The 13,539-nt window shown below is 41.1% G+C and overlaps 2 protein-coding genes across 4 annotated transcripts; both read left to right on the top strand.

Annotated features, from left to right (window-relative positions):
- The first annotated feature begins 7,197 nt into the window (after nucleotides 1-7,197).
- Nucleotides 7,198-10,027, top strand: LOC115825699 (glyoxylate/hydroxypyruvate reductase B-like). Its single transcript, XM_030789487.1, has 5 exons — nucleotides 7,198-7,576; nucleotides 7,946-8,117; nucleotides 8,980-9,158; nucleotides 9,464-9,560; nucleotides 9,871-10,027. Exons 1-5 carry the CDS (start codon nucleotides 7,198-7,200, stop codon nucleotides 10,025-10,027), a joined length of 984 nt encoding a protein of 327 aa, XP_030645347.1.
- An 828-nt stretch (nucleotides 10,028-10,855) lies between these two features.
- On the top strand, nucleotides 10,856-13,517 carry psmg2 (proteasome (prosome, macropain) assembly chaperone 2). Of its 3 annotated transcripts, none has more exons than XM_030789251.1 (7): nucleotides 10,856-10,980; nucleotides 11,101-11,272; nucleotides 11,387-11,445; nucleotides 11,593-11,711; nucleotides 11,849-12,022; nucleotides 12,325-12,445; nucleotides 13,159-13,517. In XM_030789251.1, the coding sequence occupies exons 1-7, from the start codon at nucleotides 10,924-10,926 to the stop codon at nucleotides 13,237-13,239; spliced, it is 783 nt and encodes a 260-aa protein (XP_030645111.1). In that variant the 5' UTR covers nucleotides 10,856-10,923; the 3' UTR covers nucleotides 13,240-13,517. The 3 variants fall into 3 exon arrangements, with proteins under 3 accessions (XP_030645111.1, XP_030645113.1, XP_030645112.1); XM_030789253.1 differs by having other exon boundaries at nucleotides 12,325-12,449; nucleotides 13,172-13,517; XM_030789252.1 differs by having other exon boundaries at nucleotides 12,325-12,449; nucleotides 13,163-13,517.
- The last annotated feature ends 22 nt before the right edge of the window (nucleotides 13,518-13,539 follow it).

The raw sequence follows: 13,539 nt of genomic DNA, 5'->3' as shown, positions 1-13,539 counted from the left end.
GAGACGGCTAACAGGGTTCTCTCTGATTATCTCTTACCTAACCGCCCCTGCCCGTGCAATCCAGGCGTGATGTGTGGGGCTATTTCAGTCAGGGGTGAGTGGCCACCCAGGACACTTAGGTGCCGAAGCATAGAATGCTTGCTGTGTGAGTGTGTGTGTGTGTGTGTGTGTGTGTGTGTGTGTGTGTGTGTGTGCGTGCGCACACGCGCTTGTGGTGTGTGTGGTTATCAACTGCGGTCCACAGAAAAGACTCAAGATTTATCTTGAGTTTAATCTACAGGTGGGGGATATCCTTTGATGCCCAGTTGGACAACGCATCAGTCGTGAAAACTCAAAATAAAGGAGAGAAGTTTGTGTAAGGAGAGAAATGACCTGTTTTATGCCGACTGACTGACTAGATGTGGACTCAGACCATGCAGGCCTGTGGCAACTAACCTACACTCACATATCAATATTATAATAATTATTTTGAGGTCCTGGTGTATTGTGTTTCACTCAGCACTTCTGCTGTACTCGTGTGAACTACATAATGGATATGCCCTGCTCACCTGCTGTTGCAAGGTAAACAAATGACCCCAAAATTTTCATAACCATATAGGCTCTTACAACTTTTTTTTTTCCATGCATAATGTGAATTCAGGAGCTCTTTTGCATCTGTCTTTTTTCTGATATGCATATAATATATCAGCTTCAAATTATGCGCAGACAGCAGCTCTAATAAAAGTCAATTGCTCTGTCTCTCCCTGACAGATATAAAACGGTTCCCTGGAACCAGGGTGATGCAAATGTTATTTCATTGAAATTCACATCATATTTCTCAACATTCAGTTACTAAAAAAGGCTTCTGAAATGACCAAGGGAAGCAGAATTGGTGAAACTTGAGGAACTGAGAAAGAGAGAGAGAGAGAGAGAGAGGAGCAATATGCCAATTCCTCAATGCGAGTGCAGCTACGGTTTGACCTGTAGAGAAATGCGTCACTAACTTGAGACTCTCAGTGAAGCTTACTGGATTAGCCAATGAAATCTGACTGTGTATTTTCAATGTGTGTCTATGTGTGTGCGCTTGTGTGTCTGCCTGTGAGTGTATGCCCGTGTGTGTGTGTGTGTGTGTGTGTGTAAGGATGAAAGAGGGGGCTGTACTAACAGGTGGAGCTATTCAGAAGCAGAACATTACAGGAACCTCTGAGCCCTTTAAAGAAGCGCGTTTGCCGTGTGATGTCCGTGCAGTGCTGGGTGAACACTGATAAGGACATCCTGCACACTTCAGCCTGGCGCAGGGAACCCACCCCCACCCCACTGCATTCCCCTGCATGCACGCACATCATGAATCTTCTGTAGTGGAGGTCGTCTTGTGTTGCGTTCCACTCTGCACCGCCACTGTGTTTGCATAAACTACACGATGCTGCAGTGTAAAGCGATGATCGGCTGCTGCCCTCAGTCGTGGAGAAAAGTCTCCAATGCTGAAACCAATTCGCAGAGAGAAAAACAGAACCCCCTGCGATGGACTGGCGATCTGCCCTGGGTGTTTCTCCACCTTTCGCCCAATGAGCGCTGGGATAGGCTCCAGCACCCCACGACCCTAATTATGATAAGAGGCTTGGAAAATGAATGAATGAATGAATGAATTATAAGATAAAATAAAACTCCCATGTTAAATCGGTTTCAGTTTAGGGTTTTCCTCATTACAGACATTTTTCCCCTTTTATGGGTCTTTGTCGTTGTCAAGACAAATTGGCCCCCTGAGAGTTAATTGTACTCAGAAAACGGTTTGGTCTGGTCATTGTGTGTGTGTGTGTATTAATGCGTGTGTGTCCTTCTCTTAAGTACAGTAAATAAGAAAAATAGACTGAGTCATTTGGGGTAACTGTTAGAAATGCAGCTCTGACGTCTTTCGGCCTAAGGACAAATTATTATGAGCAGAAAAATAGTCTTTGGCTGACTATGGACTGATGAATGGACCAATGAGGAGTAATAAACCACTCCCTCATGTAATAACTTTTTCCCGAGATGTGCTGAGAAGCGTATAAATAGACACGTAAATTACGAGGATTCAAAGCAGTATGGATGGGGAGTGCTTTTCTCAGAGATCTCTGTGCAGTAATCAAGCTCCATTATGGCTGGACTCCGAGATAATTGTATTTCTATCACCGAACTGAATGCTCCCTATTACGATTGTTTTGCTGATTTAGATAATCCAATTTGACAGACAGCATTAGGATTAGTTATGACCGTCTGATTTTGCCCGAGTGCATGGGTGAGTCTGAAGTCTGCTAAGAGTTATGAGAGAGTTGAGATAGACTCATTATCAGTGTCGCCGTGAGTCATCTGAGAAATATTTGACTGACCTAGAAATTGCAAATAAATAAAATGTTTGTGTTTGAAGTTTGAAGACCTGTGTGTTTAAGAACATCAACACACCGGTCAAGAGTCAAGTTTCGCTGACAAATTTTGGTACAGAAAAGACTGCGGGTTCTGGTGTTAAAGCAGATTTCGAGAAAAACCGAGAAAAGTACATTTAAAATAACCGCGTCGTAACGTTCCGCTTTGATCTTTTAAATGTTGTAGTCTTCAAGGAAAACAAACAATGCTATGATTGCATCAACAGTAAATGCATACCTAATCCAGCTGTTCTTTCGCTTGGTTTGTTTGATGTCTGTGACATTTCCTTCTTGGACATGGATGCGACGTGGATGTCATTAACTCAAATGACGTCACGGAGATACCAAAAGTTGAAATATTAGCTTTAATTTATACGTAGAGTTCACACAGTCAGCACATGACACGATTCACAGTTGTTCTAGAGGACGACGGTTAGGTTGACACGGGCCATCCGTATCTGCTAACAAAACAATTCGTTCTCACCTTTGAACTTGTAATCAGTTCCTCTGTTTCAAGGAAGGGTAGTTTAACGTTAAGATGAAGTGATCTAGTCGTTATCTGAAAACATTACGTGATAAAATGTGTCTTAACAATGACTGTTACCTAAGTCTTTGGTCAGGAATAAGGAGGAAAAACAAGAGAGAAGAGAGGAGAAGAGTACAAGGGGGAAAATAAAGGATATTAACTCATCCCTCATCTGTCGTTTCGCTCTATCGTACTGGGCTGGGATAAAAGAAAGCCTCTTCTCTCTGAGTAAGGTACAACAACGGGCATTCACCCTACTTCTGAGGTTAGCTGTCTGGTGAAGGTCATGTGTTTATTTTCATCCAGCAGTTAACAACCTTCCCAAAAGTCCCCCTGACCCCTGCAGACCTGAGTTTTCTTTCCTTACGGTCGCCACAGACAAAGCAGTTATTGTGAAAACCTACCACAGCGTTTCTCAAAATAGTGCGTACCACAGGCAGGGAAGCAAGATGAAAATCAATAGGCCCATACAGTTTTGTCATTGAAAATCCGCGTTGTGCTACAATTTCCCGTTAATGGTCAGTGTTCTTTTTAAAATCGATTTTCTGCGGAGTATCATATCAAGTCAAGTGTAGACGAGCACAAACAAGTGGTGTCTGGCCCGCTGGCGTGCATGTCAGATATGTACAGGTTAATGTTATACATGCTCTTTTCGTGAGAAGGGGTAGGGCCAAGGAGCCTGTTGCATCACAAACCCTGAAAGACATGTAGGTTAAAATCAGATGCTTCATTGGTTATCCCAGGGAGAAGACAGGAACATAAAGAAGGAGTGAGAGAAAGGAGAGAGAGAGAGAGAGAGAGAGAGAGAGTTCATAAGCTCAGATGTGAAGAACGTTCTGTTGGTATGGTGTAAGAACACCCCCCCCTCCCGTGTGGTAATCCACTAATCTCCAGCTACAGTTTGCACATGGTCACCCAACGCTGTCCATTCCACAGACTGAAATATACTCATGATCTTCAACATCTCATTACCAGGGAACCAAAATCATATCTCTGCCACACCGTCAATGGCACAGCAGCTAGCTTAATAGCATCTTGTAATTTCAGGCAATATTTGTTATGGCCCTGAAGTCGCTCCTTTATAGAGTAGATAAAATTACCATTTTTCTTCTTGGCAGCCGTACAACTGTGGCGTTCTGTAAGAATGTCATTACACCTGATTAAGACTGTTGATCTCAGTACAAATAAAAGTATATTGCTTTGTTTCAAATCCAGTACCCACAGGCAGCAAAAAAGAAAGAGAAAGAGAGAGAGAGAGAGAGAGAGAGAGAGAGAAAGAAAGAGAGAGCAAGCTGATGAAAAGACTTTCCTCTCTACACAAACATGTTCTCTCTGAATGGCAACAGATCAAGCAAGAAAGAAATTAAGCAAATGCCACGGTATCTAGACCCCCATACACCTTGACATTTCAATTCTGAAAGTAAAAATGTTTAATACTACCAAAGGTCTCTGGGAATAGGACTTAGATATCCAGCATTGCTCAAGCATTTCACGAGCAGAGATTTCAACGGAACAGAACCCTCCAGAAAACACAATTTCTTCCGCTGCTCTCACATACATCAGCCAATGGCTGTTAATAATTTCTTAACTTCTTGACCACTCCACTTTGTATGTACAGAAAAAATAAAAACAAAGGGTAAAAAAAAGAGCAAAAGACAGAACGCTATTGAAAAAATACAGTAGGATGATTAATTTTTGTCTCATTTTGTTTTGTTTTTTTCTTCTTTTCCTGTTTTGCTGCACCATTACAGAGCGAACAGATGACTCTGTGTTTACTGATCAAATTAGTGTAAAAAGCAGTTTGAACAGTTAAGGCTTTGATTTTGCCAAGTATTGTTCTGCATTGTTCTCCACATTTGAGAAGCTTATCAAAACGACAAAGCTTAAAACAAAAAAAAAAGCTTTAAAAAAAAAAAACCCCCCAAAAAAACCCCCGAACCACAAACACCCACCCCTCCCCTCCAACAAAACACAAAGGCAAAAAGAAAAAGCAGCATAAGTCTGTGCGTTTTATAGCCTGATCTCAAGTTATTTTAGGCTGTTTTATTCTTAAAGGGTCACGCACTATCTCTGTCAGAGAAAAGAGAGTACAGACAAGGTCTTGGAGCTGTGAAACACCATCATTTAGACAGAGTTTTAGACTAATGATCTGATAAGAGCTCCAATAACATCAGAAAATAATGAACTTAACACACAGGAAATAAAAGAGGCTCTAGATCTAGAGCAGCAGGCAGAAAATATGTGTTTACCAAGTGTAGTTCATCTTGTGTGTGTGTGTGTGTGTGTGTGTGTAGGTGTGTGTGTGTGTGTGTGTTCATTTGCACACAAGAAGGACGCTTTGGTGAGTTGGTGAAATACGACTTTTTATTTCTTTTCCCAACTCTAGCCATCAAAACCCAAACAGTCTTCCTCTTTCTTCATGTATTAAAGAGCCTGACTTTTCAGTTTAAGTGAGTAAAACAAAAACAAACAAACAAACAACAACAAGAACAAAGAACAAGAAATGATTTAATGATGTATTATTTGATTGTTATGTCTCTGATCCTTCATTGCCTAATCACGTTGTGCCAACTGGGAAATCTGTATTATAATGAATTTCTAATTGCATTTGCTGTGTTTGGCTTTTAAAATTGTGCCACTGAATGAACAAGTGAACAAATAAATAATAAAAAAAAACCTAATGAGCTAACCATCAGAAAGCCTAACATACAAACTAAATGAAAAGGCAGACTAATTAACCATCTAACTAGCCTACTCGTTTAATTAGCTGACTAACAAATTAGTTCATTCAGAGATCTGTGGAGAGGTTTTAGATTTTCAGAGGCTGAACATGACTAATATCTTCATATAAAGAAACAAATAATACAGACAGAGTAATAACAAAGTGAAATGTCACGTTAATATATATTTTTCCACAGTTAAATGGTGATTAAACAAAGTACACTGTAGAAAGACAGAGGACAACTGTTGCTGAGCAAGGCCAACTTCCCATAGGTAAGTACTATCGCCATCTAGTGGTTGTGCCTGTAACTGTAAGACTGAACTTTGGAAATGGCATCACATTCCAGAAGACCCTTTCTCAGTATAACGACCCTGTTCAATGAAAATCTTGAATGTGTTTGACCAGAGAAACTGACAGTCATATAAACAGGACTAAAGTCAGTAACAGATGATGAAGAAATTAATGTTTAATTCCAGTCCAAGGCCTCGGTCTCAAGTAATGAAAACGGAGTAACAAATTATGAAAAAGGCTGAGTCTGGAATGTAACTGTCCCTTTAAGGAGTGCCAACAGACAAAACAGGCCATCTCCCCCCTCTCCACAGAGCTGTGCCCCTGCTTCTCTCTCCTTTCTCTCTGTATTCCCTACTGCGGTGTTGTCGTGGGAACCTCCTTTCCCAGTGTGGTGAAGACCCTAGTTCTTTTCTGGACCTCTGAATGTACAAAGGTAAGTCCCTCATTAGAGAGAGAGAGAGAGGCGTAAAATCAACTGTCAGTCCACTTCAAAGCCCATTTCCTGTCATACACCTGTCCAAACATTCTTAGAGCTCTCACTAACTTTTCAAACAAACTGTGACACTCAGCCACATTCATTAACTCAGCAATACTGACTTTGCACTTCTATTTCTTTTCAAACAATTCAAAGGGCTATTTTTCTCCTGTTTTGCTTGCTGAGTTGTTTGTCTGGAGTGTAATAACTCTGAATGTCAAGTGGTCCTTCGCAGTTGGTGTGCTAAGGCTGGAAAGCCGTCTACAGAGGCATTGGTGTGAAATAACAAGGACATACAGACAGGCTGAGTCAAGACTAAGAAAGAGACAGGTAGGTTTGCTGATCAGTCTATAATAAAAGAGATTCAAAGTCCTGAAATTACTGACATGTCTAATGGAAGAGTGATTACATCTGCGTGATTTCACTCGCTGTATTATTTTCTTTGTTTTTGCTGTCTCTTTCTTTTTCTTTTTCAGTTGCTGACATTTTTCTAAGAATATTCTATAGAGTGTAACTATCATCTTTGCAATATTTTGTCACTGATCATATCATTTTCATATCAGAAAAACACAGGTGGCACTTGCTGGATAAAGAGTATGATTTACACTGGCCAGAACAACATACATAACTTTCCAAAAAAACATTAACTCAATCAATGAGTGGTCAAGGCAGTTGCTAGGTAACAGTCATTTACCTTGGTAATGATTTGTTCTCCCACCCCTACTTGCACAATTAGGCCTAAATGAAAGATTTAACCAGAAAGGTATAGGTTTTTAACTGCAGCTTTATTCTCCTCCAGCTGGCGATGGAGGTCGAGAAGCCATTCGCACTCATCTCACAGGTAGGGGGGGAACATGGTTACCAGCCGGAGTTGGCTGACCTGATTAAGCAACACTTCTGCACCATCACCTACCGTGACTTCATGGAAAACCAGGAACGCTACGCTGGGAAGATCAAAGTGCTGTTCAGTTGGAAATTCAGGCCTTATCCAGAACCTTCCTTGCTCAGGAGGCTGCCGGCTTTAAAGGCGATCGCCATCGGAGGCGTCGGGGTGGATCATTTGGACCTGCCCTTCATCGCTGGACTGGGCATTAAAGTGTCCAACACACCCCATGTCGTTAGTGATGCTACGGCCGACATGGCCATGGCGCTGCTGCTGGCCTCCGCCCGCAAGATATTCGAGGGTAAGACACGGATTACTGACGGAACGCGGGAAAGGGTTATTCTGCTGCTGAACACAGTGAGATCTAATGCCCTCATCACAATAAATATCTGTTTTGGGTTTTTTTTCAGAAAGAGTTAAAGATTCACATTTTTTTTTTAAGATACAAAGCGATAACCTCAGAGATTTACATGAAACAGGAGTAGAACTTTGATTATTCTCCAAACCCCCTGGTTCTTCTTCTCTCACACAGTGCTTTGTGGTGCAAATGTAGGTCTCTGAGTAAATACCTACAAGTACAATTTTAATACTAAGAAAGAGATCAAAGGAAGCATCAGTTTCATTTGGTTTTGATGAAGTTGGTTTTCAAAACAACATTTGCATTATGAAGGTCACAGGATAGCTGTTGCTCCTGAGACTACTCAGATACCTCAGGACCTGATGGGAATTGAAGTCACGGGTTCGACTCTTGGCATTGTCGGGATGGGAGATGTTGGATACAAGATTGCGGAAAGGAGTCGGGGATTCAACATGAAAGTGTTGTACCACAACCGAACGAGAAGGTAATAACAGTAAAAAACTATGAATAAAAAATGATAAGAAGTCAACCAGAGTTCAAATTATAATTAATTTAACAGTTTAATAAAGAATGAAGAGTTACTCTATAATCCAAATATAAGAATAAACATGCCATCAGAGAAGACAGTAAAGGAGAAATAGCAGTGCTGATAGTGAGATGATTAGAAGAACTATTAATATATAGGACAAATAGTCACATAATGTGGATTAAAAAAAAAATGACACACCACACACAAGATCCATTGTTAAGGATGGGGTGATAAAGGTCAAGTGGCACATGAGGTCACAAGGTAACAGAGGGTTTTGGCTTTTAACTCCAAGTGTGATGATTCATTCTTGCCCCCGAACAAAGGGTGTTAACCCTATGGATGCTGAGGTGGTGCGTGACATAGAAAGTGTAAGTTGCTCTGAATATGTGTGTCAGCTATTATAAAAAAAAAAGAAGTTGATGAAGAAAGAGGTGGGTGTGTGCTCTGAGACAAGGCAGTAATATGCAGTCTTTTGTATCCTGAGACCAGTAATTTTGAAACATTACCACGCGTGATAATGAATCATGACATTTTGCAGACTTTGAAACTTCCTCTATTGTACTGTATTACTTCCTCTTCATCAATGCATGAAACTGAAAATGTACAATAACGTTCTAAGCAAAAAAAAAAAAAAACCCCACAAAAAACCTGGAGACAGAGACCAGCAAATACGTTTTGTTTTCTTTTATTAATCTTGAGGTGGACGTTTTTTACATTAGAGGACAAACATTTACTTAGATTTACACAAAAACGTGGTAAATCTAGGGCGGCTTTTGTCTGTGTGCTGTTGTGTTATTATTGTGTTATTCACACACAGATCAGCCGAGGATGAAAGCGCAGTGGGAGCTCATTACTGTGAGCGTTTGGATGATCTGCTGAGACAGTCAGACTTTTTAATGTTGGCTGTGCCTCTGACTCCGCAGACCAGCGGGCTGATCGGCCAGAGAGAACTAGCCCTAATGAAACCCACCGCCACTCTCATCAACATCAGCAGAGGTCAGTGATAAACAGTCTAAAACACTGCACCTGGACTCTAAGGAAACAGAGTCTACACGCATAGTAGTCATGTCCCTTTACAAGATCATTGATCGCTACCGTAGTTAACTAACGTCTAATTCATTTAAACAAAACTGCAGCCTAGCACTAATATGACTTTTACTGTGTAATGCTGTACAACTGTTCAAAGACTGGCAGCGGACAATGACCACAGCTAGTGTTGTAGACAGAGAAAATGACCCTTTTTGGGGGGGGCTTTTTGCTTTTTGCTAATACTCATTAAAGCTTAAGTACCTGTCGCTCAGGTCTTGTAGTGGACCAGGATGCACTGCTGGAGGCTCTAAGGAAAGGAGTGATTCATGCTGCTGCCATGGACGTGACATATCCAGAACCCCTGCCCAGGTATGCACCTCAGTTTAATGGTACCTATGATGAGATCATTTAGACAGATAGACAGGTCAATAGGCAAACAGACACACAGACTGATGGACAGACAGACAGACAGATAGACAGATAGATAGATAGATAGATAGATAGATAGATAGATAGATAGATAGATAGATAGATAGATAGATAGATGGTTGGATGGACATGCAGTCTAAATATATCCACACGTCGAAAACAACTGACACACAGTAAATGACGTCTGTTTTCCAAACGCAGTGCCTTTGTCTCACCCCCTCTTATTGTCTTTCCGTGCTGTGTCGTGCAGAGACCATCCTCTCCTCAGCCTGGCCAACGTAATCATCACTCCTCATATCGGCATAAACACCCTGCAGACTACACACAAAATGGTGCAGACGATGGTGGGAAACGCCCTGGCTGCCCTGAATGGTGATGCCATGCCTGATGAAGTGAAGCCGAAGTAACAAGAAGCTTATTAACAACAACAACAACAACAACAACAACAACAACAGCAGCAGCAGCAGCAGCAGCAGCAACATGCAAATCATAGGGCAATCTCTGTTGGACAGACACTGTGTGAAAGGGCATACAATGCATTTTATGGGAAATGTGATTTTTCAAAAATATAATCTCAGTTTATTATTACATAAATTTTTAAATACGAGTGTGATTTCTTACACTCTTTTGGTTTAACTCCATTTTTCGAAGTTACATTTCCTTGACCTCAATGTAGGATCCAAAGTTACAAGCTGTGAGAATCTGTCATCACATAAATGTTGTTTGGGAACGGTATAAAGTACATAATGTGTAAAACGATAAAATATCGTATACAAATAACGTACTTTTGTCTGTTTATCATAGTTTGTCCTCTCAAGAGAATCCCCAAACACAACAGTCATATTCTAGTCTCGTGTAATTTGTCTTGATGGATTAACTGAATATTCCCCTCTCATGCCTCTAGATGTCACCCTCACTCTGATACAAGGAGGTAGTGAGCCACAAGGCAGTTGAACATCTTTTACAATATAGTAGTCTTTGTCGATACAGTTTGTTTAAGTAAACGCATTTATATAGATATCCAAATTGGCTTGACAGATATAAATAAAAATATGTGAATGAATATTTTAGGTTCTGTGTAGATTTCGATACAAAATAATAATAATAACGATAAACATCCTGAAAATAAATTTAATCAGGCAGTTGTAAGGCACTACCCAATACGATTACGTACAGCACACGGCGCCACTGCGGAAGGCCCGTTTGAAAGTTTTGAGGTGAATGTGAAACTGAAATCACGCCACGAGTTTAAGCAAAAAAGGTACTTTTTGTTAATTTTCAAGTGTATATTATATTAGAAATAATGTTCATCGCGACCGAAGACACGCCACCTTCTTTTAAAGGTTACACCTTAATAATGGTAAGTGAATAGTAATTACTGCTTTATCATTCATGTTGATGGTTAGTATTCCTCACGGGCCCTATAAATGGAGCAGTCAGGTGTATTTTTTGTTTCCACTCTGTTTCCACTTTTGCACAGCCTGCTGTATCGGTCGGAAATGTCGGCCAGCTCGCTGCGGACCTTATTATTTCCACGCTCAACATGCCACGCGTGGGGCATTTCCACACGGACTGTTTAATCCCTATGGTAGGGAACAATCCATACGCTACCTCCTCTGAAGACGCTGCTGAACTGAGCACCAATGCAGAAGGTCGGTTTTCCACACATATACCTGAGCTACAAGTATAAAATGCAGCCTCACACAATTGCAGGCTCTGTCGTTTGTTTTAATGTTAATTTTGCGTTTATTTCTCTCTTTGTGCAGTGTATGCTCTAAATGACATTAAATTAGCAGTGCTGCAAATCAGAGCGCCCATCATTCAGGTCAGTAACGGTGTCCTGTGCTTGAAGATACTGAAGATACTGCTAATAATGCTAAAAACGTTACCTAAAGTTTGTGCGTCATAGATGTAGTCTCTCCATTGTTTTGTGTCGAAAGAGATTTTGATTATTGCCCTTTATGTGATGTAGACCAGAGTCCGATCATTTCGCAAGCTCATAGTGGCTTGGATCAAAACTAGCGGCTTTTCAAGAACTGTGGTTTTGTCAAGCAGTCACGCCTATCAGAGGGACGACCGACAGCTCCTTGGGTAACTTCAAAACTTTACGTTAGCGTAACGGTTACTTCACAGGCGGTAGTACAGGTCTCACAGGCCAGTCCTGCTGCTACAAATATGGCAGCGTATTAGACAAATGTTCTGAAACATTTGTTTGTGTTGTTGTTTAGCACTTCTCTACGTTATCTACTGACACCAGCCCTGCAGAAGGAGGCAGAAGAGAGCGTTAAAGAGCTAGATTGGAGAGAGTTAGAGCGAGTCAGCGCTTTTCCCGGCATAGCCGAATCAGAGCAGCGCCTGTATATCCCAGGAGGAGGCATCACCAAGGGACTCTACACTGACTGGTAGTGTTACCGGGGGGGGCGGCATGATTTTGGGAAATGATGTTGTGTTCTTCTTGTAGTTGTGTGTTGCAATCCTTGTACACACAGAAGAGTTTGATTGGAAATACAACAATACTAATAGAAACCATTTTGGAGGGAGAGTTGACATTATTCATATGTCCGATGAAACATTTCATTTTTATTTTCTGTATTTTCAAAAGAACCACATGACTGTGTCCGTACTAAAAAAAAAAAATTATTTTAAATTTATTTACAAATGCCATAAATATCTCATCATTCTCTCTGCATGTTTTTCTTTGTAGTTGCTCGGAAAACATCGCCATGGCAGTGTTGCTCACATTCTGTTCGGAGGGAGACAATGTCCCAGATGCTTTTGCTCTCGTCAGCTACCTAAATGACTGGCACCGTCTGGTAGAAAAACAGGTTAGTGAATGAGTCATCGTTGATGGTGTTGCCGCACTCCCCAAGTCTTTCCTTTGCACCCCAAATTTAGCCAGTCAGCTATCAAGTGTGAAACTAGATGTGATCGCGATGGTGAGCGATAAAATCACTTGGCCGCCACTCAGATTGACTACCAGTGGGGTCTGGGAGTGTTGGGTAGAGTGATGCTGATTGTAATCTCGATACCGTGTTCCCACAGAAGAGAAGTTGGACGGGATTAAAACGAAAAGTTGATTGCAATGTGTGTTTTTTTGGGGGGGGGTTTTTTGGGAACTCGGGATGTATTTTTAGTAATGATCTTTGCATAATGCAAACTGGGTCAGCACATGGTAATGTTTTCTGGAACCGATAAACTGTATTGGTTGAGAGGAAGTGGTTGATAGTAAAGAGGCAATGCAAGGATAAAAATAACTCCAGCAAAGCAAACAGAAGCCACAAAAAGCGCAAAGTCAAAACTAGCGACACGCCGAAAATGTCCAAAAACTCGCCACCATTCCGGTTTCTACATGAACAGTAGGTTTTGGAAAAAAAAATAAAATAAAATCAGTCATTAGATCTGAAAACCTACAGGGAAAAACAACTCTCATATTTTCCAAACTTCTCAGTATCTCATCAGAGACAGCAGAGCATTAAAGTCTAGGAAATGTCTAGAAAGCTTCTCTCTCATTCTCTCTCTCTCTCTCTGGCTCTCTCAGACAGGGGGATCAGCACAGTGGAGAGTCCCTCCGTCCTGGAGTTTGCTTTTTGGCAGTGGAATCCCGCCTGCAATCTTCTAAAGCTGAACCAGAGCACTTAAAAAAAAAAAAAATCTTTTTCTTTTTTTTTTACCATCCACTTTCCTCCATGTGCATTGCATCTGCACCACTGCAAGTCTGCTCCTGTCATCTCAGGCCAGAATGCTCCTATGGGCATCGCCTTCTCGACTTTTAAACGTTATCCGTTCACGATGTGAACAGAAAACTATAATTTACTCTAAGCGAAAGGCCTAAAGCCTTTAGACAGCTGATGGCAGATGCATTGTTTGAAATATGTTTTTTCCACTTACACACACACACATATATATATATAAAAAGGGC

The sequence above is a fragment of the Chanos chanos genome, chromosome 12 (assembly GCF_902362185.1).
Source record: "Chanos chanos chromosome 12, fChaCha1.1, whole genome shotgun sequence".
Taxonomy (NCBI): Eukaryota; Metazoa; Chordata; class Actinopteri; order Gonorynchiformes; family Chanidae; genus Chanos; species Chanos chanos.
This window is presented reverse-complemented; position numbering and strand designations above follow the sequence as displayed.